Source organism: Ursus americanus, chromosome 1, assembly GCF_024610735.1.
Source record: "Ursus americanus isolate L20-20 chromosome 1, mUrsAme1.1.p, whole genome shotgun sequence".
In the NCBI taxonomy this organism is placed as follows: Eukaryota; Metazoa; Chordata; class Mammalia; order Carnivora; family Ursidae; genus Ursus; species Ursus americanus.
The window spans coordinates 55010804-55037763 of record NC_142127.1 but is presented as its reverse complement, the minus strand read 5'-3'; the positions used below and the strand labels follow the sequence as shown (position 1 = coordinate 55037763).

Below are 26960 nucleotides of genomic sequence, written 5' to 3'. Positions count from 1 at the left end.
CTTACCTTTCACCATCTCTCTCCACTTCTCATCAGCTTGTGACTTTAAATAAGCCACTTAACTTCTGTGTGTCTCATTTTCCTCATCTGTAAAAATAGAGATATTAACTATCTCACATGGCTGGTGTGAGGATTAAATGCATTAATAATACATATAAAGTGCTTAGCTATGCCTGGCCCACAGAAGCATGCATAAGTGTTTGCTACACTTACCCTATTTATCATTAGAATTACTTCATTCTTGGAAGAGTGATCATTCTCATACCAAGTGTCTCATCTTTGCCTATTTCAGTGAGATGTATCTTCTTTTTTAAGAAAATTTTTGTTTCTTGAGATAAAATTAACATGTAACATTATATAAATTTTAGGTGTACAACATTATATGTCTTCTTTTTTTGCATGAAATAATATCTTTATTACATGCTATTCTCATCTATTTTTTCTTCAATTTTTTTTTCCCCAGAGGTACAGGTGTGTGATTCATCAGTCTTATATAACACATTATATCACATGCCCTCCTTAATGTTCATCACTCAATTACTCCATCCCTCCACCTCCCTCCCCTCCAGCAACCCTCAGTTTGTTTCCTATGATTAAGAGTCTCTTATGGTTTGTCACCCTCTCTGGTTTCATCTTATTATTTTTTCCTCTATTCCCCTATGATCCTCTGTTTTGTTTCTTTAAATAAAGAAATAAATAAATTCCATGTATCAGTGAGATCATATGATAATTGTCTATCTCTGATTGACTTATTTCACTTAGCATAAATACCCTCTAGTTCCATCCATGGAACTTGTCATTGCAAATGGCAAGATTTCACTTTTTTGATGGCTGAGTAGTATTCCAATATTTATATAATCCCATTTTCTTTATCCAGTCATCTGTGGATGAACATCTTGGCTCTTTCCATAGTTTGGCTGTTGTGCACATTGCTGCTATCAACATTGGGGTGCAGGTTCCCCTTTGGATCACTACATTTGTTTCTTTGGGGTAAGTACTTTGTAGTACAATTCCTGGGTCATAGGGTAGCTCTATTTTCAACTTTTTGAGGAACCTCCATACTGTTTTCCAGAGGGGCTGTACCAGTTTGCATTCCCAACGGCAGTGTAAGAGGGTTCCCCTTCTCTGGATCCTCACCAACATTTGTTGTTTCCTGACTTGTTAATTTTAGCCATTCTGACTAAATGTGGTATCTCATTGTGGTTTTGATTTGTATTTCCCTGATGCTGAGAGATGTGGAGCATTTTTTTCATGTGTCTGTTGGCCATCTGTATGTCTTCTTTGGAGAAATGTCTGTTCGTGTCTTCTGCACATTTCTTGATTGGATTCTTTGTTTTTTGGGTGTTGAGTTTGAGAAGTTCTTTATAGATTTTGAATACTAGCCCTTTATCTGATAAGACATTTGCAAATATCTTCTATTCCGTCGGTTGTCTTTTGGTTTTGTCGACTGTTTCCTTTGCTGTGCAAAAGCTTTTTACCTTGATGAAGTCCTGATGGTTTGCTTTTGCCTTTGTTTCCCTTCCCTTTGGAGATGTGTCTAGCAAGAAGTTGCTGTGGTTGAGGTCGAAGAGGTTTATATTTCTTCTTAATAACTAAATATTACTAGAGTGCCAAATGATTATAGGATAAAATGGATTCTCTTGATATCCTTCCTAGTCTTCCTGCCCCCCTCCCTTGCTACCATTGCTGAATCTATTGGTTTTAATGCACTCTGAAGAGGGTCATAGGTACTTGCACAGCAGTGATCAAAGATGGCAGCAGTGAATGTCTTCACGTGGTAAATATTGGTAGTTTGAACAACGACAGTGAATATTTTCTTGTAAGTGACTTGCATGTAAAATCTATTTGAGGAAAGAGAAGTTTTTTTTTCCTAAAAAAAAAAATGCCTAGTTTCCTGAATTATCAGTAACATTTAATAGGTATAAGAATCAGTCTGATTTTTTTGCTTTATATACAAATGGGAAATGATTCTTTAGCTAGTATGCAGATGATATTTTGTATTTATATGATATGAACTTTATGATTATTGTGAATGCATTTTGCTAAAAGACCATAAATTTGTATTTGTGACTAAAGTTTTCTTTATGGCCCCTGTTCAAAGGTTCAATGAATTCTGTACTTATACAGAGAATTGATAGAACAGAGAATTGATATACAGAGATATTGTATATACAGAATTGATATACAGAGAATAGATAGAATAGATAGAATTGAATGTAGTGTTTTGAGTGAAGTTTGAAATTTAAAAGTAAGATTCTCCTGGATAAAGGGAGTTTTCTTACTCTGCTTTTTATCAGACCTAAAACATTGATTAATAGTTTTGTTGTTAGTCTGCCCTGTCTTCCTTTTAGGTGGATTATTGACACTGTTTTGATTATAGATTTAAAGAAATTAGGGAGATACCAGGACATCTGAGTGGCTCAGTCAGTTAGGTGCATCTGACTTCAGCTCAGGTCATGATCCCAGGAGACTGGGATCAAGCTCCGCTTTGGGCTCCCTGCTCAGTGGAGAGTCGGCTTCTCCCTTTCTTTCTCCCTCTGCCTATCACCCTGACTCGGGCTTGTGCACTCTCTCTCTCAAATAAATAAATAAAATCTTAAAAAAAAAAAAAGAAATTAGGGAGATACCAATTTTGCAGGTTACTGTATAGGAAGTACTAGCTAGCCTCTCTCTGAGTAAGAGCTAACTTTAGTTAAGCCACACTGTATTTTTCAATATTATCAAAATAACACAAGCATTTTCTATTTCTCAGTAGAGTTATAAAGGTAAAAATGTGCTTTGAACTGTACTGTCAGAGAATTAGGTATTTTCATGATTTCTATAATAGTAATACGATCTCATATTGAAATCCATCCCCACACCCACCTCCTGTTCTCTAATTTTTCAAAGAATAAAAAGAGCAGGTAAACAAAACCCAAGTACTACATTCATTAGCATTTCAAACTACTTTTTTTTTCAATAAGTTGAAGTTATTTTAATTTTTATGTAATTTTAGATGGAGGAGGCACTTAGTTATGCAACAAAATTTTTGGTAGTTTTAACCAAAATATCTTTGTACATTTTTATTGTACATATCTATCACCATATAATAAATCTTCCCTGCTTAGAGCTGTATTTTCCACTACATTTGTGTTAAACACATACTGTTGCTGACTGAACTCAATAATGTTATTTGATTGCTTTGAGATAATGCTTAATCTAATCTGGTATATGTGTTTATAGCTGAGAGTATAAAGTAAATGAGAAATTACGTGTTACATATAACCTACTGTGGCCTCATTCTTTTGTTTGATATTTAATTTTACAGTTCTATTATTGCAGGCATATAAGTACTTATAAAAATATCACATTTAAGTGCCTTTCCATTTTGTTCTGTCCTTATTTTTAAACAAGGGGATGCCAGATTAAACTTAGAAACTTCGTATTGTTTTTTTGCACATGTGCTTTTTGGAAGTGAAAAGAAAAAAATGGAATATAAGTGACCTAAATAAATTACTATAGTTGTTTGAAGGCTGAAGTAAAATGAGGCTTATTCCATAATACAAATTTCTGAAGTAGCTATAGCTCAAAATTTAAAATAATTCTGATAAATGAGATGATTAAGTCTTTATAAAATTGGATGCGATAATATTGTACGTGTTTTTGAGCACTCAGACTTTAAAGGATGCATGCTTTCAATTACCTTTTTGTTTAATATCGTTAGTATTCATTTCAAAGTGATGGAATTTTTTTTACAGCTTTGCAAATCTGATATTTTTTTTTGGTCTGTGGTTTGATGTTTTGTTGCAGAACGAAATGGGAGATGCTGAAGCAGGCAAGAAGATCTTTATTAAAAAATGTGCTCAGTGCCACACAGTGGAAAAAGGTGGAAAACACAAGACTGGTCCAAATCTCTGGGGCCTTTTTGGACGAAAAACAGGACAAGCACCAGGATTTTTTCTGATGCTAACAAAAACAAAGGTAAAACCTAAGCAGTTGCGGGAGAGAACCAGAAACTTTGTAGCAAAGAAAAAAAGCATATGATTTGATATTATAATAATTTCCTAGTTTACAGCATTAAAAATGAAATCCTCATGTTTATATTACTGAAATATTGATTTATATCATAAGATGTATATTTAGATAACTGGTCTCTTTTTGATAGAGGAATTAGCAGCTCTCTGTGGCATAGGTTTTTACCTATAAAAGGTATTTCATTTTATGCAGTACATTTATGTTGAAAAAGCATGAGCTAAATTAAAAAGATCAAATCATATTTTAATGGCATAATGGTAGTTTTCTATTTGTCGTAGTGATTCGTAGCAGAGTGGGGGGATGTTATGTAAGTAGTTTGTAAAATTATATTCAATGATTTTTTTTGTTGTTGGTGGAAAGTAGGTAGATGGCAGTTAAAATGAGAAAGCATTTTAGGGTTAAAATTAAAAATGGCAAAAAAAACTATAATATCTTTGTAAAGAATTTTATCATTCCTAGATATAATACATATACATACATACATACATATATACATATCATTAGCATTCACCTCAAAACTAGGGTACAACTCTAAATAGACTGCAACTCTATTTTGAACTGTTTTGGAGGCCTAGCATTTCTTAGTGGCCCGAATTTCAGATCATTATAACACTACTATTTGGAAAGATTTTTATTTTATTTTGGTTTTGTTTTTTATTCTTTTTATTGAGGTGAAATTCACACATTAGCCATTTTAAAATGTACAAGTCAGTACATTTAGTGTATTCACATTATACAGTATTGTATAATCAACACCTCTCTGTAGTTTCAAAACTTTTTCATTACTTAAGAACCCCTGTATCCATTAAATAATCACTCCCCCATTTCCTCCTTCCCTTAACCCCTTGCAGCCTATAATCTGCTTCTTCAAATCCATAATCCTTTATGGATTTGCCGATTCTGCATATTTCATAAAAAGGAATCATAAAATATGACCTTTTGTGTCTGGCTTCTTTCACTTAGCATAATGTTTTCAAGGTTCATTGAAGTTATAGCATGTATCAGTACTTCATTCCTTTTTATGGCTAATCATATTCAGTTGAATGTATATATCACAATTTGTTTATTCATTTATCAGTTGATGAACACTTGGATTTCCACCTTTTGCCTCTTGTGAATAGTGCTGCTATGAATATTTGGAATAAGCATTTGAGTCCCTGTTTTCAGTTCTTTTCGATATATAGATATGTGTATCTATATATATGTTGGGGTCATTTGTTAAATCTGTATTTAACTTTTTGAGGAAAGCCAAATTGTTTTCTACAGTAGCTATATCATTTTACATTTCCATCAGTAATATAGGATTCCTATTTTTCTGTATCCTCTCCAGCGCTTGTTATTTTCTTTTTAAAATTGCCATACTAGTGGGTGTGAAGTGGCATCTCATGATTTTGTTTTGCATTTCATTAATGAACGATAATGTTGAACATGTTTTAGTGTGCTTTGTTAAAAAGAAAACCACAGAGCCAAAAGAGAGTCACTTGTACTAGGGCCACAACACTAAACCAGGGCTTAATACCTGACTTAATTGTAGTTTCAACCTTTCCCAGGAATGTAATCTTAACCAGTTAGTCTGGAATTTCCTGGTTGGCACTGGTAAAATAATCCACCTAGTAGGACCCTTTTGTTCCCCAAAAGGAGGTGACCTTGTCTGAAATAATTCTTTATTATTGTTGTTATGACTTCCTGTCCTGTCTTTAAACCTTTCCCTTTCTGTAGCCCTTTTCTAGCTCCTTTCTAGATACTGCTGATTCATGAATCATTGAATAAAGTCAATTTGATCCTTAAATTCACTCAGTTGAGATTTTTTTGTTCAACAACTTGTTGGCCATTTGTAGATTTGGAAAAAGGTCTGTTCGTGTCCTCTGCCTATTTTTTACTTGAATTGTCTTTTTTATTGTTGAGTTTAAAAGTTCTCTATGTATTCTGGACACTAACCTCTCATCAAATACGTGATTTTCAAATATTTTCTCTTCTTTTGTAGCTTGTTTTCATTTGCTTGACAAATGATGCACAGAAGCTTTTAATTTGTATAAAGTCCATTTATCTATATTTTTGTTGATTTTTGGGGGGCATCAAATCTAAGAATCCATCACCAAATCTGAGGTCATAAAGATTTACCCCTATCTTTTCTTCAAATAGTTTTATAGTTTTGGCTCTTAGATTTAGTGTTTGACCCATTTTCACTTAATTTTTTATAGAGAGTGAAGGAATAGTCCTACTTCATTCGTTTGCATGCAGTTATCCATCACTTCTCAGTCTTTTGGTTAAGATCAAGTGCATGTGGTTATCTAGTTATCCCAGCCCCACTTCTTGGAAAGACCATTCTTTCCCAATTGAATGGTCTTGATACCATTCTTGAAATTCAATTGGCTATATATGTTAGGGTTTACTTCTAGACAGTCACTTCTATTCTATTGGTCTGTATATCTATCCTTATAACAATACAATAGTTTTTATTACTGTAGTTTTGTAGTAAGTTTTGAAATTAGGAAGTGTGAGCCCTTCAGCTATGTTTATTTTTTTCAATATTGTTTTGGCTGCTCAGGGCCCTTTGTAGTTCTCTAAATTTGAGGATAACCTTTCCCACTTCTGCAAAAGATAATATAATATTTATTGCAATAGGATTTCTAGTTGATAGACTATTGAATAAATCAGTCTGAAACTTGGATTTATTATTTGAATTTATATGGTTCTTTAGTCTTTAAAGTAATATTTTTCTGTAGTGTCATTTTATTATCACATTACAAGAGCAGTCAACTTTTCTAACTTGCAGACTAGTTATAACCTAATATTTATTTCTCTGCCAGTATTTTGAGGGTTTTGTTGCTTGTTAGCATTAATAAGAAATAATATTAAAACTGATTACAAATATATCTTTTATTATAGATTGTTGTCAAAGATTAAAAGCTGTATAGGCTTGGCTTTAACATTATTTAAGAATTAGTAATGAAATTTCTCTAAGTCAGATTGTTTAAGTAGTATTTGTGACTGATTTGGGGATACAATATTACTATTTGTTCTACTGGTTACATAATAATAAGTAGCAGAATGAAATTGAATCCCTCCATTATACCACTTGTAAAAATTAACTTGAAATGGATTAGAGACTTAAGTAAATTAAATATAAGACTTGCAACTGTAAAACTTCTAGAAGAAAACATAGGGTAAAACCTCCTTGACATTGATCTTTGTAATGATCTTCTGGATATTGACACTAAAAGCACAAGCAACAAGAACAGTCATTAAGTGGAACTACAACAAACTAAAGAGATTCTGCACAGCAAAATAAATAGTCAACAAAATGAAAAAGCAACCTATGGAATGGGAGAAAATATTTGCAAATTATGTGTTTGGTAAAGGGTCAATGTTCAAAATATAAAAAGAATGGATGCAATGCAATAGTGAGAAAACAAGCCAATTAAAAAATAGGCAGAGGAACTGAATATTTTCCCAAAGAGAACATATAATTGGACAACAGATACATGAAGAGGTGTTCAACATCACTAATTATCAGGGAAATGCAAATCAAAACCACAGTCAGATATCACCTCATGCCTTTTAGAATTGCTATCATCAGAAAAACATGAAATAACAAGTATTGGCAAAGATGTGGAGAAAAGGAAATATTTGTGAACTGGTGGTAGAAATGTAAATTGGTGTAGCCACTATGGAAAACAGTGTGGAGATTCATTAAAAATTAAAAATAACTATCAAATGATCTAGTAATCTCATCTCTGGGTATAGATCCAAAGGAAATGAAAACGGAATCTGGGAGAGATATCTGCATCCTATATTCATTGCAGCATTATTTGCAATATGCAATAGCCAAGCTATGGAAACAACCTAAGTGTTTGTCAACAGATGACTGGAGACAGATGTGGTAAATATATACAATAGAATAGTCAGCTTTGAGAAGGAAGGAAATCCAGCCTTTTTGCAAAAACTTGGATGAACCTTGAAGGCATTATGCTGAGTGAAATAAGTTAGAGAAAAAAATACTGTATAATATCGTATATATGTGGAATCTTAAAAAGTCAAACTCAGGAAGTTCTAGGAAGATGGGAGGATCCTGAGCTCACCTCATCCATGTGGACACACTGAGATAATATACTATGTAACTAACTCTGAAAATGACCTGAAGACCGGCAGAACAGATCTCCCATAGCTAATCATAGAATGAAGGCCACATCATAAAGGGTATAAGGGGTGAATGCATGATTGGGAACCAAACCCCCAGCACACAATAGGAGGGATATCCCAAGCACAGAGACGCAAGAGGATCAGAATCCCCACAGGCACTCCTGGCACAGGAGACTCAAACTGGAAGACAAATCCCCACAACATCTGGCTTTGCAAATTAGTGGGGCTTAACTTTAGGAGCTTCAACTTCAACAAAGAGATATAAAATATAGAAGAACCAGTCAGAGGTGAAGAATTCATTAATTGAAATAAAAAATACACTAGAAATCAAGAGCAGATTAGAGGAGGCAGAGGAACTACCAATGATCTGGAAGAACAGGGTAATGGAAAGCCATAAGCTGAACAGCAAAAAGATAAAAGAATAATAAAAAATGAGAATAGGTTTAGGGACCTCTGTGACATCATAAGCATAATAACATTTGCATTATAGGAATCCCAGAAGGAGGAGAGAGAAAGGGGGCAGAAAACTTATTTGAAGAGATAATAGCTGAAAACTTCCCTAATCTGGGGAAGGAAACAGACGTCTAGATCCAGGAAGCACAGAGGGCCCCTAACAAGATGAACCCAAGAAGGTCAACACCCAGACACATAGTAATTGAAATGGCAAAAAGTACTGATAAAGAGATTCTCAAAAGCAGCAGGAAAAAAAAGAAAAGTTACATATAAGGGAAACCCCATAAGACTATGAGCTGATTTTTCAGCAGAAATTTTGTAGGCCAGAAGGGAGTGACATGATGTATTCAAAGTGCTGAAAGGAAAAAAAACCTACAACCAAGAATATTCTGCTCAGAAAGGTTCTCATTCAGAACAAAAGGAGAGATAGAGTTTTCCATACAAAAGGAGTTATCACCACCAAACCAGCCATAGAAGAAATATATTAAAGGAAATTCTTTAACTGGAAAGAAAAGGCCATAACTAAAGTAAGAAAATTATGAAAGGAAAAAATTTCACAGGTAAAAGGAAATATAGTTAATGTAGTAGGTTAATCACTTTTAAAGCCAGTATGGAGTTTAAAACTCAAAAGTAGTAAAATCAGTTACATCTACAAAAACCAGTCAAGGGATATACACAAAATAAAAAGATAAAATATGACATCATGTACATAAAACATGGAGAAGGGAGTAAAAATTTAGTGCTTTTAGAATGTGTTTAAACTTAAGGGACCATCAACTTAATATATATTGCTATACACACAAGCTGTTATGTGTGAATCTAATGGTAACCACAAATCAAAAACCTACAATAGATACACAAAATAATAAAGAGAAAGGAATCTAAATGTAACACTAAAGAAAGCCATCAAACTACAATGGAAGAGAGCAAGAGAAGGAAGGAATAGAGATGATCTATAAAACAACCGGAAAACAGTTAACAAAATGGCAATAAGTACATAACCTATTGGTAATTACTTTAAATGTAAATAGACTAAATGCTCCAATCAAAAGGCATAGGGTGACTGGATGGTTAAAAAAAAAATCAAGACCTATTTATATGCTGCCTACAGGAGACTCACTTCAGATGTGAGGATATACGCAGACTGAAAATGGAAGGATGGAAAAAGATATTCCATGCAAATGGAAATCAAAAGATAGAATGCTTCTTTTAAAGATGGCATGTCCGTGTTTTCTTCTTCAATCTTGGCTTCCCTGACCTTGTATAGTTCAAGTTGAATTTAGGGAGACTTTCACATCCAGTGATATACACTGTACTCTTTTTGGGCCAGAGGACTATGACTTGCCCCTTGGGATTTGTCATCTACTTTGGAGAACTCTTCTTTTTTTGAGATCATTAGTGACAGGTGTCCTCTTACTCTGGTACAGGTTTTATGTTTTTGGTAGTCTTCTGATTATATCAAGTTTGGAGTTATATGTGCTCCCTCAATATTTTATCAGAAGGAGAGTTAGCATTTCTGTTTCTCTTTGTCCATATTCTTTTTGACCGGTTTTAGAAAGGAAAAAAGGAAGAGACAACCTTTCTCATTATAAAACTGGTTTCCTGAAATCATAGCTTTTTGACAAAGATTTAGACAGAGGCAACATGCTATGATTGGAAGAAAAAAACATGAAAATATGAGTTAGCAGTCACAGATTCTTGACTTTAAGTCATCTTGTCTCTTAGGGCAAATTATTGTCCTCTGTTTGGATCATTTACTCATCTGCAAAATGAGGGGTTGGATTAATTTCTAAGATCTCGTCTAGAAGGAACTCTGTGATTCTAGGAGGATGGGGATACTGCTTGAGGTCCAGCGTGTCTAGGTTGGCAGTTTATTGGTGTACTTGGGATCATGCTAAACAGCATGTGAGTATTAGATTTCTATAGGGAACTGGAAGAGTAGAGCACCAAAGACTAATTTTGGAATTTTCTTATAGGTCAGAAACTATAAGTATTGTCAGTTATGAGACTCTTCCTATTGAATCCAAGAGTAATCTTCTGTTCACATATGTGGGTCACATCCGAAAGTAAACCTTACAAATACAACTACACAAACTTAAAACTTATTTTCACCTTTATAGGTGTTATCTGGGGAGAGGAAACTCTGAAGGAATATTTGGAGAACCCAAAGAAATATATCCCTGGAACTAAAATGGTCTTTGCTGGTCTTAAAAAGAAAAGTGAGAGAGAAGATCTTATTCAATATTTGAAACGGGCAACATCTTCATGAAATGCTCTTGTAACTTAAAAATTTTAGTTATAAGCCAAAATTTTCCAATTTCAAATATTGCATGTTTGGAGAAGTCATGTTTGATCTTTCTTGATCAGCCTGTAGTAAATTTAACATTTAAAAATAAAAGTTGAAATCTTTGATTGTGTATAATCTACTGATCAGGTGCCTTTCCGAGTCTGAACTGACTTTTGTCTGCTTACTACGGATGTGAATAAGGTCAGCATGGAGGAGGACAGGGAAGAAAACTGAAATCTATTGTGCTTCAGTAGTCCCTACATGCACAAAATATTTTATAAGCCTAGCAACTGCTATTGATGATGGAGATAATTTCCACATACTTATTTCTCTGTAATTTAAATGTAAATATAGCAGACATTAGCTTTAGTTTTCATTAAGCTATGTTTGGTTATGTGTTTGCCTTTTATTATAACTTTATTATATTTATGGTTACAACTTTATTATAAGTAACTTTAAGAAAAAAAAGTAAGGAAAGTGAAGTCAAATAGTTGATCTTATCTTAGGAATATGATTGGAACAAAACGCAAATTGTTGACCATGGGTGACATAAAATAAAACCTAGAGAGAAGGAGAAAAGCATCTTCTATGTTAATAAGCATTTATGTCACATAACAATATTTTTGCATTAATCTTTTCATGGTACCTTTCTAATCCTGGGTAATGTAAGGCTGGACTGCACGGACGGATACCATGTACCCTGAGAAAGAGGGAGAAGAAAAAAATAACCCTTACCATTGATGTGGAAAGACCTCCCACCTCACAGTAAGTGGCTGAGGTGTGGCAGAGCAGGTTGACCACAGGGCCTGTGTGAAAGGGAATAGTGGCTCTGTTTGGTGTGAGGTGGCCCCTGAAATGGCTGTGCAGTTCTACAAGCACTCCATTACCCAAATGTAGGGCCAATGCAAGAAAGAGAAGGTATTTCCTTACCAAAGAGGTGGCTAATGGACTAATCAGGGGTCATTATGGGTGAGAATAGGATATCCATTATCTAATTTCCACTTTACAATAACACCCCTATAAGGTGGATTTTACCTTCTCATTGAGACTTGTGCCAAAACCAATATTCGGATCTCTTGCCCCAATTCCTGGTGACTTTTTAACCATATAATAGGGATAATATGTTAGTTAATTTATTAGCAAATGCCACTGCTGAGAAGTTACCCTAACCAAAAATTCCCAAAGTAAGGGGAACGTGGTTGAAAAAGCTGTGATTTCCAGAAGGTTCTGATAAGTCAACTAAGTGCTTAGACTCAATTTTAATGCTTCTGGCAAGTGGGAGTTCAGTGCTACTACTGAATAAAAGAGCGTGTCCCTCGGGACCAAGGGAGACTTCAGACAAAGTTGAGCTTGTTACTCTCCTAGGAGAAATTCTTTGATGAGGGCAGAGACATCTGTAGGGACTCCAAGAGTGTATTAGGGATGTTACCAGTCTCAGCTGAGTTGGGTTCACAAGGATATAGAATTTGGTGACATATCTCATATTTTAATTTACATGGGAAGAGAACTCTGTAAGAAAGAACTTGAACTTAGCTCATATTTGTAATTATAGCTCGGATTTATGCAACTCTGACAGATGAACTTGATGGCTTTGACAAAAGGCCACATTGCAGGGAGGAACAAGAAAGAGGGCATTATGTTTGGAGTTTAAATACTTTTTGACCTAGGAGAAGCAGAAAGAAGATAGTTTGAGGAGAGCTGAGATGGTAAAGGGCTGTTGGGTAGAAATAGAGAAGTGTTAAGTAGATTTCTTCCATTTAAAAAATCAAACAGTGATAAAATGTTGAATGTTGCTTTACATTTATGTTTATCTTAGTAAGAGCAAAATAAATACCTCTTTACTCGTACTGATGTTCCTGGTATTAGAAAAATGTTTGGAGGAAAACTTGCAAATAAATGCAGTAATTAAGATTCTGTACTATGATAGGCTTTATTATTGAATGAATATATGATGGCCTCTGAGAGGCTTAAATCCATCTTAGAACCAAATTACATGGGACTTCTGGGCACTGTGTAATTTTATCTTGTGTAACTGTGTTTGCCAGACTTCTCTTCTCTGTATGGTTCCTGGTTAGGGCTCGTCACATGAGAAATCTGCCTGAGATTTAGAAAGCAGTAGAGTTAGGCAAAGGCCTTTACATTTGTAAGGTCAGTGCAGGGCCGCAGGTGCAACTCAAACTTGTCACTAATCTGTTGACAGCAGCCTTCCTGTGGTGGGGAAGCAGCTGGGCACTCAGCTTCTCCAACTCCTACCAGATCTCTTTCAGTTTGAGTCTTGGGCTGTCCACATAATAAAGGTTTAGAATGATGAGAAACAGCCAAAATGGTACCAGTTTGTCCTCACAGGTTTGTCCTGCCTCTGTCCTCTTTGCTCCCAGCTCTCCTTCCTCACTATCTGCCCTGTTGACCTGCAGTAACTTTAGGCCCATCAACAAATGCAGAGCCAACAACCTTCCATAGCCTTCCCCAACTCTCCTTTGTGATCTTAGCGACTTTGATCTGATCCTTTAGTGCTCCCTTCTGGACCTGTGTCCCTCAGCTTCTCCCCAAATTGTATTAAGGTCTCCTTTAGTAACTCCCTTATTCATGTCTCTCACAGTGGTCCCGCATCCCTGGTCAAACCCTAACTGATACAGTACTGTGTCTGTGCAACACACCTCCTTACAATAACAGGAAGCTCCAAGGGGATTGCTCTCTAGGTACTCTCCAACCTAAATTTGAGTACTTGAACAGAGCGAAGGAAAGAATAATGAACTTTACAACCATCTAAGGTTGTCAAGTTACTGAAGTCTGCTCTTGTCCCCTAAACTTGAAATAAAGATTCAATAGAAAAAAGATTCACATTAGAGATCAGATTACTATGTTTATGAAATCTGGAAGAAGTAGTATCCTTGTTTTATAGGACCATTAACAGGAACTGGGAAACTTCAGTAGAAAGGAAATGTTATGCTGATTGCATAACAACAAAAATATAGTTGAAAAGTGTTACAGACAGTGGGACAATTATATAAGATTTTTTTTTTAAGATTTTATTTATTTATTTGACAGAGATAGAGACAGCCAGCGAGAGAGGGAACACAAGCAGGGGGAGTGGGAGAGGAAGAAGCAGGCTCATAGCGGAGGAGCCTGATGTGGGGCTCGATCCCATAATGACGGGATCATGCCCTGAGCTGAAGGCAGACGCTTAACCGCTGTGCCACCCAGGCGCCCCCAATTATATAAGATTTATCACTTTTAGCATAGGCAGTTCTAAAATATATCTTGATAGGAATCTGGAAGAATAAAGTGTTGTTTCATTTAATTAAAGTAAAAATGTGAGATCAGTTAACTTGGCAATTATTTGTGTGTTTTGGAAGGAAATGAGGGAACTCTTCAGAAAGCAGGGACATTGTTAGTTGCTGTGTTCTTAAACTTTTTTATACTAGTGAGTGAAGTACTTTCCAGATGAAAACCTCTAGTCAGTGGTTCTTGTGGAAAATAACATACTATTTAGTTTTCAAAAAGAGTAATTTTTTTAATTGAACCCTTGTGTCCCACAGGAAGTTGTGTATAATACAACATGATTTTGAGAGTATTTGCTTATTCTCCCTCATCATCACATTCTTCTAAAATATTAACATGGAAAAGAATTAAGAATCAGATTTTCTTCTCTATATTTTTCACTCAGTGATCATTATCATCAACTTGTGAGTTCAAAATCACAATTTTATGCATTTTTTTAGCCTGAATTCCTCATTCTCCACCAAGTGGGGACTCATTTAAGCACAGTATATTATGGTAGTAGAAGCAGGTGGGAGTGGGACACCATCATAGGGGTGGGGGGTTGCATGAGGGTACAAGAGCTGATGACAGGCACTAAGAAGGCAGAGGAAGGGGTGCAGAAAGTGGCACTATTTATAAAATTTGGGGGATTGGGCCAGATCTCTTATTTTCAAATGTATTTTATTTACACAACCATTTGTTTCTCTTCACCCAAAGCCATAAATTCATTAGGTTTATTACCTGTTGTTCAAGTAATTGCAGGTGACGATTTCATTCACCAAATATTTGATCCCTACATAATATGGATCACCATTTTTCTAGCTCCACATAACAGTTTCCATGCCACCCACTATCTGAGGGCTGCAGAGCAGCACCCTACATCTAGGTAGCATTTCTATATTAGTCAACTCTGCTATAGTAAGAAAATCTTCCGGACTTGTGACAACAAAACATTTATTGCTCATTCACAGGGCATGCAGTCTGTGGTCAGCTGTGGCTCTGTTCTAAGTGTCTTCTCATTCTGGGACTCAGGTTAAAGAGGAAGTACGTATGTGGGACATTCCCATTCTTGTGGCAAAGGGAACGATCAAAAGCTCTGGAAGTAGCTTCTGATGCTTCTTCATAAAATTTCTGCTCAGCTATGGCATGTTATGTGTGCTCATATTCCAGTGACCAAAACATTAGGTGGCCAAGCCCAACGCCAATGAGGTGGTGAGGTATACTCTCCCTGCAGGAGGAATGGCAGGTCATGTAACAGTAGTAGGTCATCGTGTTAGAAGGAAGAAGGTAGTGAATAATGGCAAACAAGATACCATTTACCATAAACATGTATAAACATTTTGTTTGCTCATATTTTCACTTCAGACACTCTGTTGGACCCAGCCTCTTTGCTCTTTAAGTTATCTGTTGCCTGGACCAATCACACTCTAGGTGCTAGCTTTGCTCTATTTTTTTAAATTTGTTTTTATTGAGGTATAATTGATACATTTATGTCAGTTGCAGGAGTAAAACACAGTGATTTAATATATGTATATATTTCAAAATGATCGCTATAGTGAGACTAGCTAGCATCCATCACCATATGTAGTTACAAAAAATGTTTTCTTGTGACGAGAATATTTAAATTTACTCTCTCAACATCTTTCAAATATACAATGCAATATTATTAACTATAGTCACCATGCTATACATTTCATCCCCATGACTTATTTTAAAACTGGAAGTTTGTACCTTTTGACCCCATTCACCCATTCCCCCTGCCTCTGGCAACCACCAACCTGTTTGCTGTATCTATGAGCTTGGTGTTTTTGTTTTTTGTTTGTTTTTTAAGATTTCACATACAGGTGAGATTATAATAGTATTTGTTTTTGTCTGACTTATTTCACTTAGCATAATGCCCTCAAGGTCCATCCATGCTGTTGCAAATGGCAAGATTTCATTCTTTTCTGTGGCTGAATAATATTCCATTTTATGTATATACCACCTTTTCTTTATCCATTCATTCATCAGTGGACACTTTGGTTGTTTCTATATCTTGGCTATTGTGAATAATACCGCAATGAATATGGGGATGCATCTTTTCAAGTTAGTGTTTTTATTTTCTTTGAGTAAATGCCAGAAGTGGAGTTGCTAGATCATATGGTAGTTTTATTTATTTTTAAAGATTTTATTTACTTATTTGAGAGAGAGAGAGGGAGAATGTGTGCGTGTGGGAGAGAGAGCACAAGTGGTGGGGAGGGACAGAGGGAGAGGGAGAGGACAAGAAGACTCCCTGTTGAACGTGGAGCCAGATGCAGGGCTCAATCCCAAGACCCTGAAATCACAACTAGAGCCAAAGTCAAACTTTTAACTGACTGCGTCACCCAGGTGCTCCATGGTAGTTCTATTTTTAATTATTTAAGGAACCTCCATGCTCTTTTCCATAGTGGCTGCACTAATTTACATTTCCACCAACAGTTCATAAGAGTTCTCTTTCTTCACATCCTTTCCAACATTTATTTCTTGTCTTGTTAACAGCCATTCTAACAGGTGTGAGGTGATATCTAATTATGGTTTTGATTTGCATTTCCCTGATAATTAATGATGTTGAACACCTTTTCATGTACCTGTTGGCTATCTGATGTCTTTGGAAAAATATCTTCTGCCCATTTTTTAAAATTGGATTGTTTGTGGGGTTTTGTGGTTTTTGTTTTGTTTTTATTTTATTTTTTTTGCTGTTGAGTTATATGGATTTCTTATAAATTTTGATTATTAGCCCCTTATTAGTTATATGATTTGCAGATATTGTCTCTCACTCAGTGAGTTCCTTTTTCATTTTCTTGATGATTTCCTTTGCTGTGCAGAAGCTCTTTAGTTTGATATAGTCGCACGTGTTTATTTTTGCTTTTCTTGCTTTTGCTTTTTGTGTCAAATTAAAAAAATCATCTCCAAGACCTGTGTCAAGGAGCTTACCATCTATGTTTTCTTCCAGGAGTTTTATGGTTTCAGGTTTTACATTCAAGTCTTTAATCCATTTTTAGTTAATTTTTGTGTATGGTGTAAGGTAGTTGTCAGGTTTCATTCTTTTCATGTGGCTGTCCAGTTTTCCCAACATCATTTATCAAAAGACTGTCCTTCCCTACAGTGTATTCTTGGCTCGTTTGTCATAAATTAATTGACCATATATGCATGGGTGTATTTCTTGGCTCCCTATTTTGTTCTATTGATTTATATGTCTGTTTTTATGCCAATACCATACTTTTTAAATTACGGTACTTTGCACTATAGTTTGAAATCAGGGGACATGATACCTCCGGCTTTGTTTTTCTTTCTCAGGATCGCTGTGGCTATTCAGGGTCTTTTGTGATTCCATACAAATTTTAGGATTACTTATTTGACCCATTTCTGTGGAAATGCCATTGGAATTTTGATGGGGATTGCATTGAATTAGTAGATTACTTTGGGTAGTGTGGATATTTTAACAATACTGATTCTTTCAGTCCTTGGGCATGGAATGTCTTTCCATTTATTGAAAACTTTGTAGTTTTCAGGGCGCCTGGGTGGCGCAGTCGTTAAGCGTCTGCCTTTGGCTCAGGGCGTGATCCCGGCGTTCTGGGATCGAGCCCCACATCAGGCTCCTCTGCTAGGAGCCTGCTTCTTCCTCTCCCACTCCCCCTGCTTGTGTTCCCTCTCTCGCTGGCTGTCTCTGTCAAATAAATAAATAAAATCTTTAAAAAGAAAAAAGAAAACTTTGTAGTTTTCAATACATAGGTCTTTCACCTTTTTGGTTATATTTATTCCTAGGTATTTTATTCTTTTTGATGCAATTGTAAATGCAATTCTTTTCTTAATTTCTATTTCTAATAATTCATTATTTGTATGTATAAATACAGCATATTTTTGTGTATTGACTTTGTACCCTGCAGCTTTATTAAATTTATTAGTTCTAAGTTTTTTGATGGAGCATTTAGGGTTTTCTGTATAATATCATTGTATCTGCAAATAGTGACAGTTTTTCCTCTTCCTTTCCAATTTGGATGCATTTTATTTCCTTTTCTTGCCTAATTGCTCTAGTTAGGACTTCCAAAATACCATGTTGAATAAAAGTGGCGAGAGTGGGCATCCTTGTCTTATTCCTAATCTTAGAGGAAAAGCTTTCAGCTTTCACCATTGAGAATGATGTTAGCTGTGGACTTGTAATATATGGCCTTTGTTATGTTGAGGTACATTCTCTCTTTCCCCACTTTGTTGAAAGTTTTTGTTATAGATGTTGAATTTTGTTAAGTGCTTTTTCTGCATCTACTGAGATGATTGTATGATTTTTATCCTTCATTTTGTTAACGTGGTCTATCACATTGACTAGTTTGTGGATATTGAACCATTCTTGCATCCGTAGAATAAATCCACTTGATCGTGGTGTATGATCCTTTTAATGTATTGCTGAATTTAGTTTGTACCTTTCTTTTATATTAGTTCTTTAAGTAAAAACCAAATCATTCATTGTGGAATTTTCCCCCAATTTTTTCCTCCTTTTGTTCTGATTATTAGTAGAGCTAAACTTTCAATATTAATACTAATTGTGAATTACTCAATACAAACAGTATATGGCATTTAAGAATATATGTGATTTCTTATATAGATTTCATTGTTATACTCAATCAGTGGTATCTTATGCTGTCATTTGTAGTTTAATGTAAATATTCTATTTCCCTAACTAGACTGTAAATGTTCTTTGAGGAAAGGGATGTCCTTACATTATTTTATATCCTCAATATCTAAGTCAGCCTTTGATAGTTTAAGATATTTGTAGCAACGTTACCTTATAAAGATTTATGGTATTTTTAAAATATTGAATCTGCCCATATTCTACTAAGTTTCAGTTTCCAAATGTAGAGAAAATAGTTTGAAGTAGTTAAAAGTCAATCAATTTATTTTCTCAACAAATCATTCTTCAGTAAGATACTTTGATTATTGCTAATTTTTCTTTTAAGATAAAATATCTATTTTTAAGAAGAAGAAAACAATATGAAAACACTTATGGCATGATATTGTAATGTATTTCTCTCTCTCTTTTTTTTTTTTTACTTTTTATTGGGTATATTTGACATCAACATTGTGTAAATTAAAGGGTTACATCATGTTACTTTGATATATTTATATATCATACGATTATGGTTGTAATGATATTTATATTATGTACTTGTAGTACAATATTATTGTCTATGTTCAACAAACTGTGCATTACATCTCTGTAGCTATTTTAGTACTTGTTACAAGTTCGTACCCTTAAACACCATCAATCTTATTCCCCATCTGGCTTTCCCTGGTAATTACTGTTTTACACATACTCTCTCTCTCTCTCCTATTTTTTTGGTACATATTTGACACTTTTAGATTCTACATATAAGTGATACCATACAGTGCTTGTCTGGCTTATCATATGAAGCTTATTTTTCTACCTTCATTGGTCATCATTGTTCACCTGGGTATCTTTAAAATTTTTTAAATTTGCCTTTCTAGGTACTTATTATTCTTTAATATAATTATGAATGCAGGTGGGCTTATTGCTCAGAGTGGTTTCAATTTCTAAGTTGAAAAAAAGATAAAAGAGTAAGGAAATGTGTTTTAATATAAAAAAAAATTTTAAACAGAGAATTAAATACATCATGTTGGGTTGAACAAATACCAAATATTAAATGATTTATAGCAGATATCTGACCAAAATGTGTGGAACCAGGAGGACAGAAGACCGATAGAGGATGTGACATTTCAAATAGATCTTAATGGAAAACAGAAGTTTGAGAGGCAGGAAAGGAGAGAGGAACATTTCAGGAGAAAGCCCAGAAGGGAGATGGGATCTGTATGCTTGGAGAATATACAGCAGGGAGTAGCAGAAGATAAGGAAAAGAAGAGAGATGGAAAATAGAGGTGCAGTGATGAAGGATCTTCCATTAGTTTTTCAGGGCTATTGTAACAAATTCCTGCAAACCTGGTGGCTTAAGACAACAGAAACTTACTCTCTGATAGTTCCAGAGGCCAGAACTCCAAATTCAAGGTGTTGGGAAAGTTGATTTTTTTTCTGGATGCTCTGAGGGAGAATTAGTTCCATACCTCTTTCACAGATTGTGGTGGGTTGCCAGAAATCCCTGGTGTTCCTTGGCTTGTAGATTCATCGCTCCAGCCTCTACTTCTGTCTTCACATTGCCTTCTCCCCTGTGTGTCTCAGTCTTCTCTTCTGTATCTTAGAAGGAAAAGTGTCGTGGGATTTAGGACCCACCCTGAGTTTCGGATGATCGTATCTTGAGATCCTTAATTACATCTGCAAAGACCCTCTTTCCAAATAAGATCATAGTCATTGGTTCTGGGAGGACATATCTTTTGGAGGGTTACCATTCAATCCACTGCACATCTTTGACAAGGACTTAATCCTATAAATAAAAGTTTATAGGCAAGGCTATGCTGTTATTATACTTGTTATATGGAATATGACACTGTTTGGTAGGGAATGGACAAATGGTGAAGACTTGAATTAAGTCAAGTGGGTTTGGAGAAGAGAAGCTGGATTCAAAAAGAAATTTCTGAGGTAAGGTAATCCTCAGGTTGAGTGTTTAAGATGGGGAAGAATGAGAGTGATCTTGGGAATGATAAATTTGAGGTGTCTGTGAGACATATAGGAGCAAATGCTTTGTAGCAGTTGGAAATGTGGGTTGGGGATTTAGGAGGGAGATTGTGTGGTTAACTGTTAAATCAGTGGCTCCCAATAAACCACACCTGTGAGTATTCATATTCTTGTCACTCCTCTGACTCTGCATTTGGCTATATGATTGGCTTTGGCCAATGGGATATTAACAAGTATGATGCAAGCTTTATAAGCCTTCGTACAGAAGGGCAGTGTGGCCGCTGTACTTTTTATATGAAGGAGAAGGTAACTTTCACCTTTATGCTAATCTAATTTACCCTGTGTGGCATGTATTCATCTACACACTTATTTTATAAATTTATTATTCTCTTGTGAGTTACTGTGGGTTACAGAATTGTACTGGATTAAGGTGAAATCACTACTAGGATAGGGAGTAATGACTTAAACATAGGCAAGATTCTACACAAACAGAATAAGAGAAGAAAGTGCTTACAAAATTTAAAACCAGGTAAGGTACCTGCGATTGTTAATTTTATGTGTCAACTTGAGTAACTCAGGCAACAGGGTACACAGATTAAACATTGTTTTGGGATGTCTGGGAGGGTATTTCTAGATGAGATTAGCATTTGAATGGGAGGATTGGAAGACTCCATAGATGGTCCTCTCCAGTGTGATTAGACACCATCCATTCATTCCATTGAAGGCCTAAATAGAACAAAAGATGTAAAAAAGGGAAGTCAGCCCTTTTTCCCTTCCTTACCATTTGAGCTGGAGCACCTCATCTCATCTTCTTCTGCCCTGGGACTGGGATTTATGTTATTTGCTTCCCTTGTTCTCAGGCCTTTGGACTTGGACTGAATTATACCACTGGCTTACCTGGATTTTCCATTTGCAGGCAGCATATCATAGCCTCCATAATCATGTGAGCCAGTCCCTCATAATAAATCTCTGTGTGTATGTATGTATGTATGGATATGGATATAATACTTTTTGGTTTTATTGGTTCTGTTTCTCTGGAAAACCCCAAATAATACAGCTCTGCAGCTTTTGGATTTGGCATAGACCATGACCAAATTCCGATATTAAATTCCTATAAAGATAAATATAAATATCTCTGTGTGGAACTTACAGTTTAGAGATCTTTAATCTTCTTGGAATTGGAATAACCTTTTTTTAAATTTGATCCCATGGACCTCTGTTTCCTAAAATAATAATATGCCAATTTTAATTTTTTTGAAGTGAATGTTTCATTTTGAAAATTGCATCAACCTATCTGATGATGTCAATTGTTCACATAGTGAAAGTTTGTTTTAAGAGATGGAATAATTAGCAGAGAAGCTTAGGAGACAAGTTCATTGGGCTTCAAGATATTGGTTTCAAGTTGTGGGATGATGGTAAGGGTGGGATAGAACCAGGAACAGATCGGAAGTTATGCTTAGCAGATGACTTTGGAGGATTTAAGTACTCTGCTCTAGATCTCAGTTTCCATGCGTGCAAAATGAAAGTGGATTATTAGATGATTTCTGAAGTTCCATCTTGTGCTAAAACATTATGGGTCTCTCTTGGAATAACAAAAGTTATCTTGCATGTAAGCCAGTGCTTTGACAGAAAGAGTGATCAATCAATAAATGCTAATTGACAATGGCAGTGATAAACTAATGAATACTTAGATCAAAAAGGAAGCTCTTGTTCTTGAAAATTACAAGTGGGAAGGCTCCTTTATCTTGCCAATCTCCAATGCGTGGCTACTTGGGCAATATTTCTGGCTTGGTGGAAAGGAGAAGGGGTAGATAGCAGGGGAATCTGTAGAGCTTCTTCCTTGAGCTGATGAATTTATCATCACAGTTTCATACATTTTCAGGGTTAGTGCCCTACAGTAGGGCTCTGTTGACTGCAACTGTTGTAGAATCTATTATAGACAGTTTTGGTGGAATTGACAGAATTACACAGAGAAGAGGGCAGAATTGCAGAAAATTGTTTGGAGCTATAGTATCCGTTATTTCATAAGGGGACATCTTCAAGATTCCATATTGGGCCAAATATTTTCCATTTGGCCTTCCATAGCTAATACAGCTCCTTCTTTGTCCCTGCTACTCTCTACCTAGGAAGGATGACCCATGTGGATTCTATCAACAAGCTCCAGCACCTTCTAGCTTCTAGTTGGGTTTAGTCATGATAGGAGGGAGGGAGAATGAGTTCAAGGTATTTATTTCTTAATCAAGATGTGGTCCATATATACAATGGAATATTACTCAGCCATCAGAAAGAACGATTACCCAACATTTGCGGCAACATGGACGGGACTGGAGGAGATTATGCTAAGTGAAATAAGTCAAGCAGAGAAAGATAATTATCATATGGTTTCACTCATTTATGGAACATAAGAAGGAGCAGGAAGATTGGTAGGAGAAGGAAGGGAAGAATGAAGGGGTAAACAGAAGGGGGAATGAGCCATGAGAAACTATGGACTCCAGGAAACAAACTGAGGGCTTCAGAGGGGAGGGGGGTGGGGGACTGAGATAGTCCAGTGATGGGTATTAAGGAGGGCACGTATTGCATGGTGCACTGGGTGTTATACGCAAATAATGAATCATGGAGCATTACATCAAAAACTAAGGATATACTGTATGGTGACTAACATAACATAATAAAAGTTATAATAATAAAAAAAGGTATTTATTTCTGATATCCTTCCTTTGAGGTCAACTTGAGCTGTTGATGTCTTTTGACAGGCTGTCACTACTCCTCTGAAGACAGTTGTTACTATATAAGCCTCTGTCCTTTTGGGTCCTGGTGACCTTCCCCTTTTGTCTCCCATCAGGTCTGGGAGTGGTGACTTCTCTGTTGCTTTAAGTCCTAAGTGTCTTCACTGTCTCAGTGGTTTACCTATATTCCACCTTTGTAATCAGTCGCCTTGTAAATTAACCCTCTTGAAATTACTTTGAGTGTGCTCTGTTTTCTCTTGGGACCATGACTAATACAAATACCATTCCATAAATTGAAAATGAAGAGGAAATGGCATTTGGGGCCACATCAACACACGTCTTATTATGCAGCCCTCCACTGCAGCCCTCTGGACTATCTTATGAGTATTCTCTGTCACCTTCTTACTTTCTTCCTCAACTCCTGACTCCTTCAGTGACCTCATTAACCAAGTTGGGAATAAGGCAACAGCCAATTGAAAACCAAGCCAGAAACCCTCAATTCATTTTTCTGCCCTTCCCAGTTTTCTTCTCTACTCCCACAGCTCTTGGTGGTTGTCTGCTTCTTTTCTCTCTTCCCTCCCCTCATCTCCTGGCAACCACTAGTCTACTTTCTGTCTCTTTGGATTTGTCTGTTGTGGACATTTCATATAAATGAAATCATACAAAATGTGGTCCTTTGTGAGTGACTTCTTTCACTTTGCTTAAAGTTTTCAAATTTCCTCCAAGTTGTAGCCTATATCAGTACATGTATATTTCCTTTTTATTATGGCCAAATAATATTCCACTTTATGAATATACCACATTTTATTTATCCATTCATCAGTTGATGAAGAATTGAATTGTTTTCACTGAATGTTGGTAAATGTTTAACAACTAGCAATCTGGGGGAAAAAATCCTGATTTGTAACCTTTGTTGATTTCTATATGTAAATACTCCCATCATGGATGACTGCAAGCTACATAATGTCACTGAACATGGAGTTGGAAAGAGATGCTGAAGTAGGCTCTGTGATCCCCTGCAAGCCAGTTCCAGCATACCACCTTGACCATCTTTACTGATGTTCCACTCATACCAGAGATGTGTCACATGCAGTGAGGTTTCCATACACTATCACTTTAGGATGATAACAATGATAATATAAAAGTAACACAACTGCTAACATTTACTGAGCACTTTCTATGTATCAGGCCCTGTGCTAATTGTTTTTTTAATTTTAATTCTTGATCACCACTATTTCCTTAGCAGCATCTCCAAAGTATCAATATTCTGTGGTTGATTCACTGTCTCCTAGGTGGTCTTCCTCCTGTTTCTTAAATTCTCCGAATATATTGCATCCCTCAACTCTGGCCCTTGCTTCCTCTACCTGGTACATTCTTTTTCCCAGATATCAACATAACTCATTCCCTCATTTCCATCAGATTCCTGCTTAGGTGTCCCCTCCTCAGAAAGTCCTTTCCACTATCATATCCCTTTATCTAACCTTTTGCTAAGTTTTGTTTTTTCTCACAGCACTTATCACAGAGTCCTTGTTTTGTTCACAGTTGCATTTTCAGTGCCAAGGCCATGTTCTTAATCATGCTAACTAAGCTGGGCAATTTGGTATTTTTGAATAAGAGCCTTTCTTCCTCTGTGTGAAACTCCTGGTGCTGTAGAGGAGTGTTGAGAAAACATTCTGCTCCAGTGCCTGCATCCCTATTACTAGCCTAAATCCTGGCACTGATAGGACTCAGCTGACACAGGTGGAAGACAGTCTGGTGACGTGGCTGAGAGTGTGCATCACTCTGGAGCCAAACTAAATGGATCTGCACCCCAGCTGTGGCACCCACTGACTGTGTATCTTGGGTATGATACTCAACTTCTCGGAGTTTCTCCATCTTTAAAGTAGGAGAAGACTCCCCACCTCATAAGTGTGTTGCAAGGATAAACTAATCTCTTAATTTAAAGTGATCAGTGCTGGGATGCCTGGGTGACTCAGTTGGTTAAGTGTCCAACTCTTGATTTCATCTCAGGTCATGATCTCAGGGTCATGAGATCCAGTCCTGCCTCTAGTTCAGCACTCATTACAGAGTCTGCTTCAGATTCTCTCCCTCTCCCTCTGCCCCTCTTCTCCTCCCCCACCCCACCCCCACCCTCACGTGCTCACGCGCATGCTCTCTCTCTTTCAAATAAATAAATAAAATCTTTAAAGAAAACCCATCAAGTGATCAGTGCTGGGCTCCTGGCTGAGTCAGGAGGTAGAGCATGCTGATCTCAGGGTCGAGAGTTCAAGTCCCATGTTGGGTGTGGAGCCTACTTAAAAAAAATAAAGTGACCAGTACATAGCAAGTACTTGATACACCTTGTCTGCTTAGCTCTAAGGACATCTTCTGGCAGTGATCTTTACTTACTGTGTAAGTCATCTGTGTGTGCCTGCCACATGGAAGGACTGTAAAAGTCACTGCTTACTTCCTCTCTAGCTCTTTTCTATTCCCATATCGCTGGCATTCTGTAAGAACATGTCTAGATTGTCCTGCTGTCCCAAGGAACTGGATAGTTCCCAGTCTGCTTTTGTTTCTCACAAAAGAGGAGACCCTTGAGCATCAAGAAAAGTGTTATCAGCCTGCTGTTCTTTCCTGGAAAATCACCTACATTTAACCACTAGGCTTGGAAAAGGCCCAAGGGAAGCTTGATGTTATTCTCAGTTTAACTAGCTGAGACAAGCCAGATCTGGAGCATCTCTAGGTCTCTTCTAGAGAAGAAATCCTTACCCACAAGACATAGGATGTTGGTAGGAAGGGAAGCATTGGTGGCCTTGCCAGATTGAGTGGGGAAAGAAGGAAGAGATGGTCAATCTCATGAAAAGAGAAGCCACCCATAACATGCAGGACTGGCTTGGAAGGAAGCCCCCTGAGGCCCTTAAGTCCACCTTGCTATATGCCCCTGCCAGGCAAGGTTGCCCTAATCCAAGGAACTGTGTTTTACACCCTCCCTCCATGTACACCTTTCCCCACTCTCCCAGGAGGATTAATTTGGTTAAAGTCATAAGCTAGAAGGGTAACTTCATTTGCTAATTTCGGGGAAATCCAGTTCCATTAATATTTACTGAACACCCACAGGAGCTGGGCAGTATTAGTGGGCAGTCCCAGGAATCCTAAAAACCAACAATCCACAGTCACATCCCAGAAAAATAATCCTCCCTTTCTCTGAGCATCCTCATTTCCTCGGAGTCAAGATTCTGGGTCTGATGCCTGCAAAAAACACCCAACACTTCCTCGTACTCCGGCTCCCACTGGGCTCCCTTGGGGCCTCCTGGAAACGCTGGAGGATTAAGGGGCGGGGAATTGGGAGGGCTGGGGAGGTAAGGAAGGGAGGAGGGGGAAGGAACAAGGTGCGTTTACCCCTTTAATCGTGTTCCAATCAGGAGTCGGCCGCGTTCCCAAGCGCCGATTCCGGTGGTCCAAAGACTCTTCCGGGAACCGCCGGGCATCCTGGGCGGTGG

At 36.7% G+C, this 26960-nt stretch overlaps 1 protein-coding gene and 1 long non-coding RNA gene across 2 annotated transcripts; one reads left to right on the top strand and one right to left on the bottom strand.

Annotated features, from left to right (window-relative positions):
- LOC123798085 (uncharacterized) lies at positions 1-26960 on the bottom strand. Its single transcript, XR_006781171.2, has 3 exons — positions 26860-26960; positions 20248-20377; positions 1-86 (listed from the first exon to the last, which is right to left on the bottom strand). It is a non-coding gene; the product is annotated as an uncharacterized LOC123798085 (long non-coding RNA).
- Positions 3795-10878, top strand: LOC123798082 (cytochrome c, testis-specific-like). Its single transcript, XM_045806182.1, is given in 3 exon segments — positions 3795-3933; positions 3936-3959; positions 10730-10878. Coding segments are annotated over 3 exon segments (312 nt in total).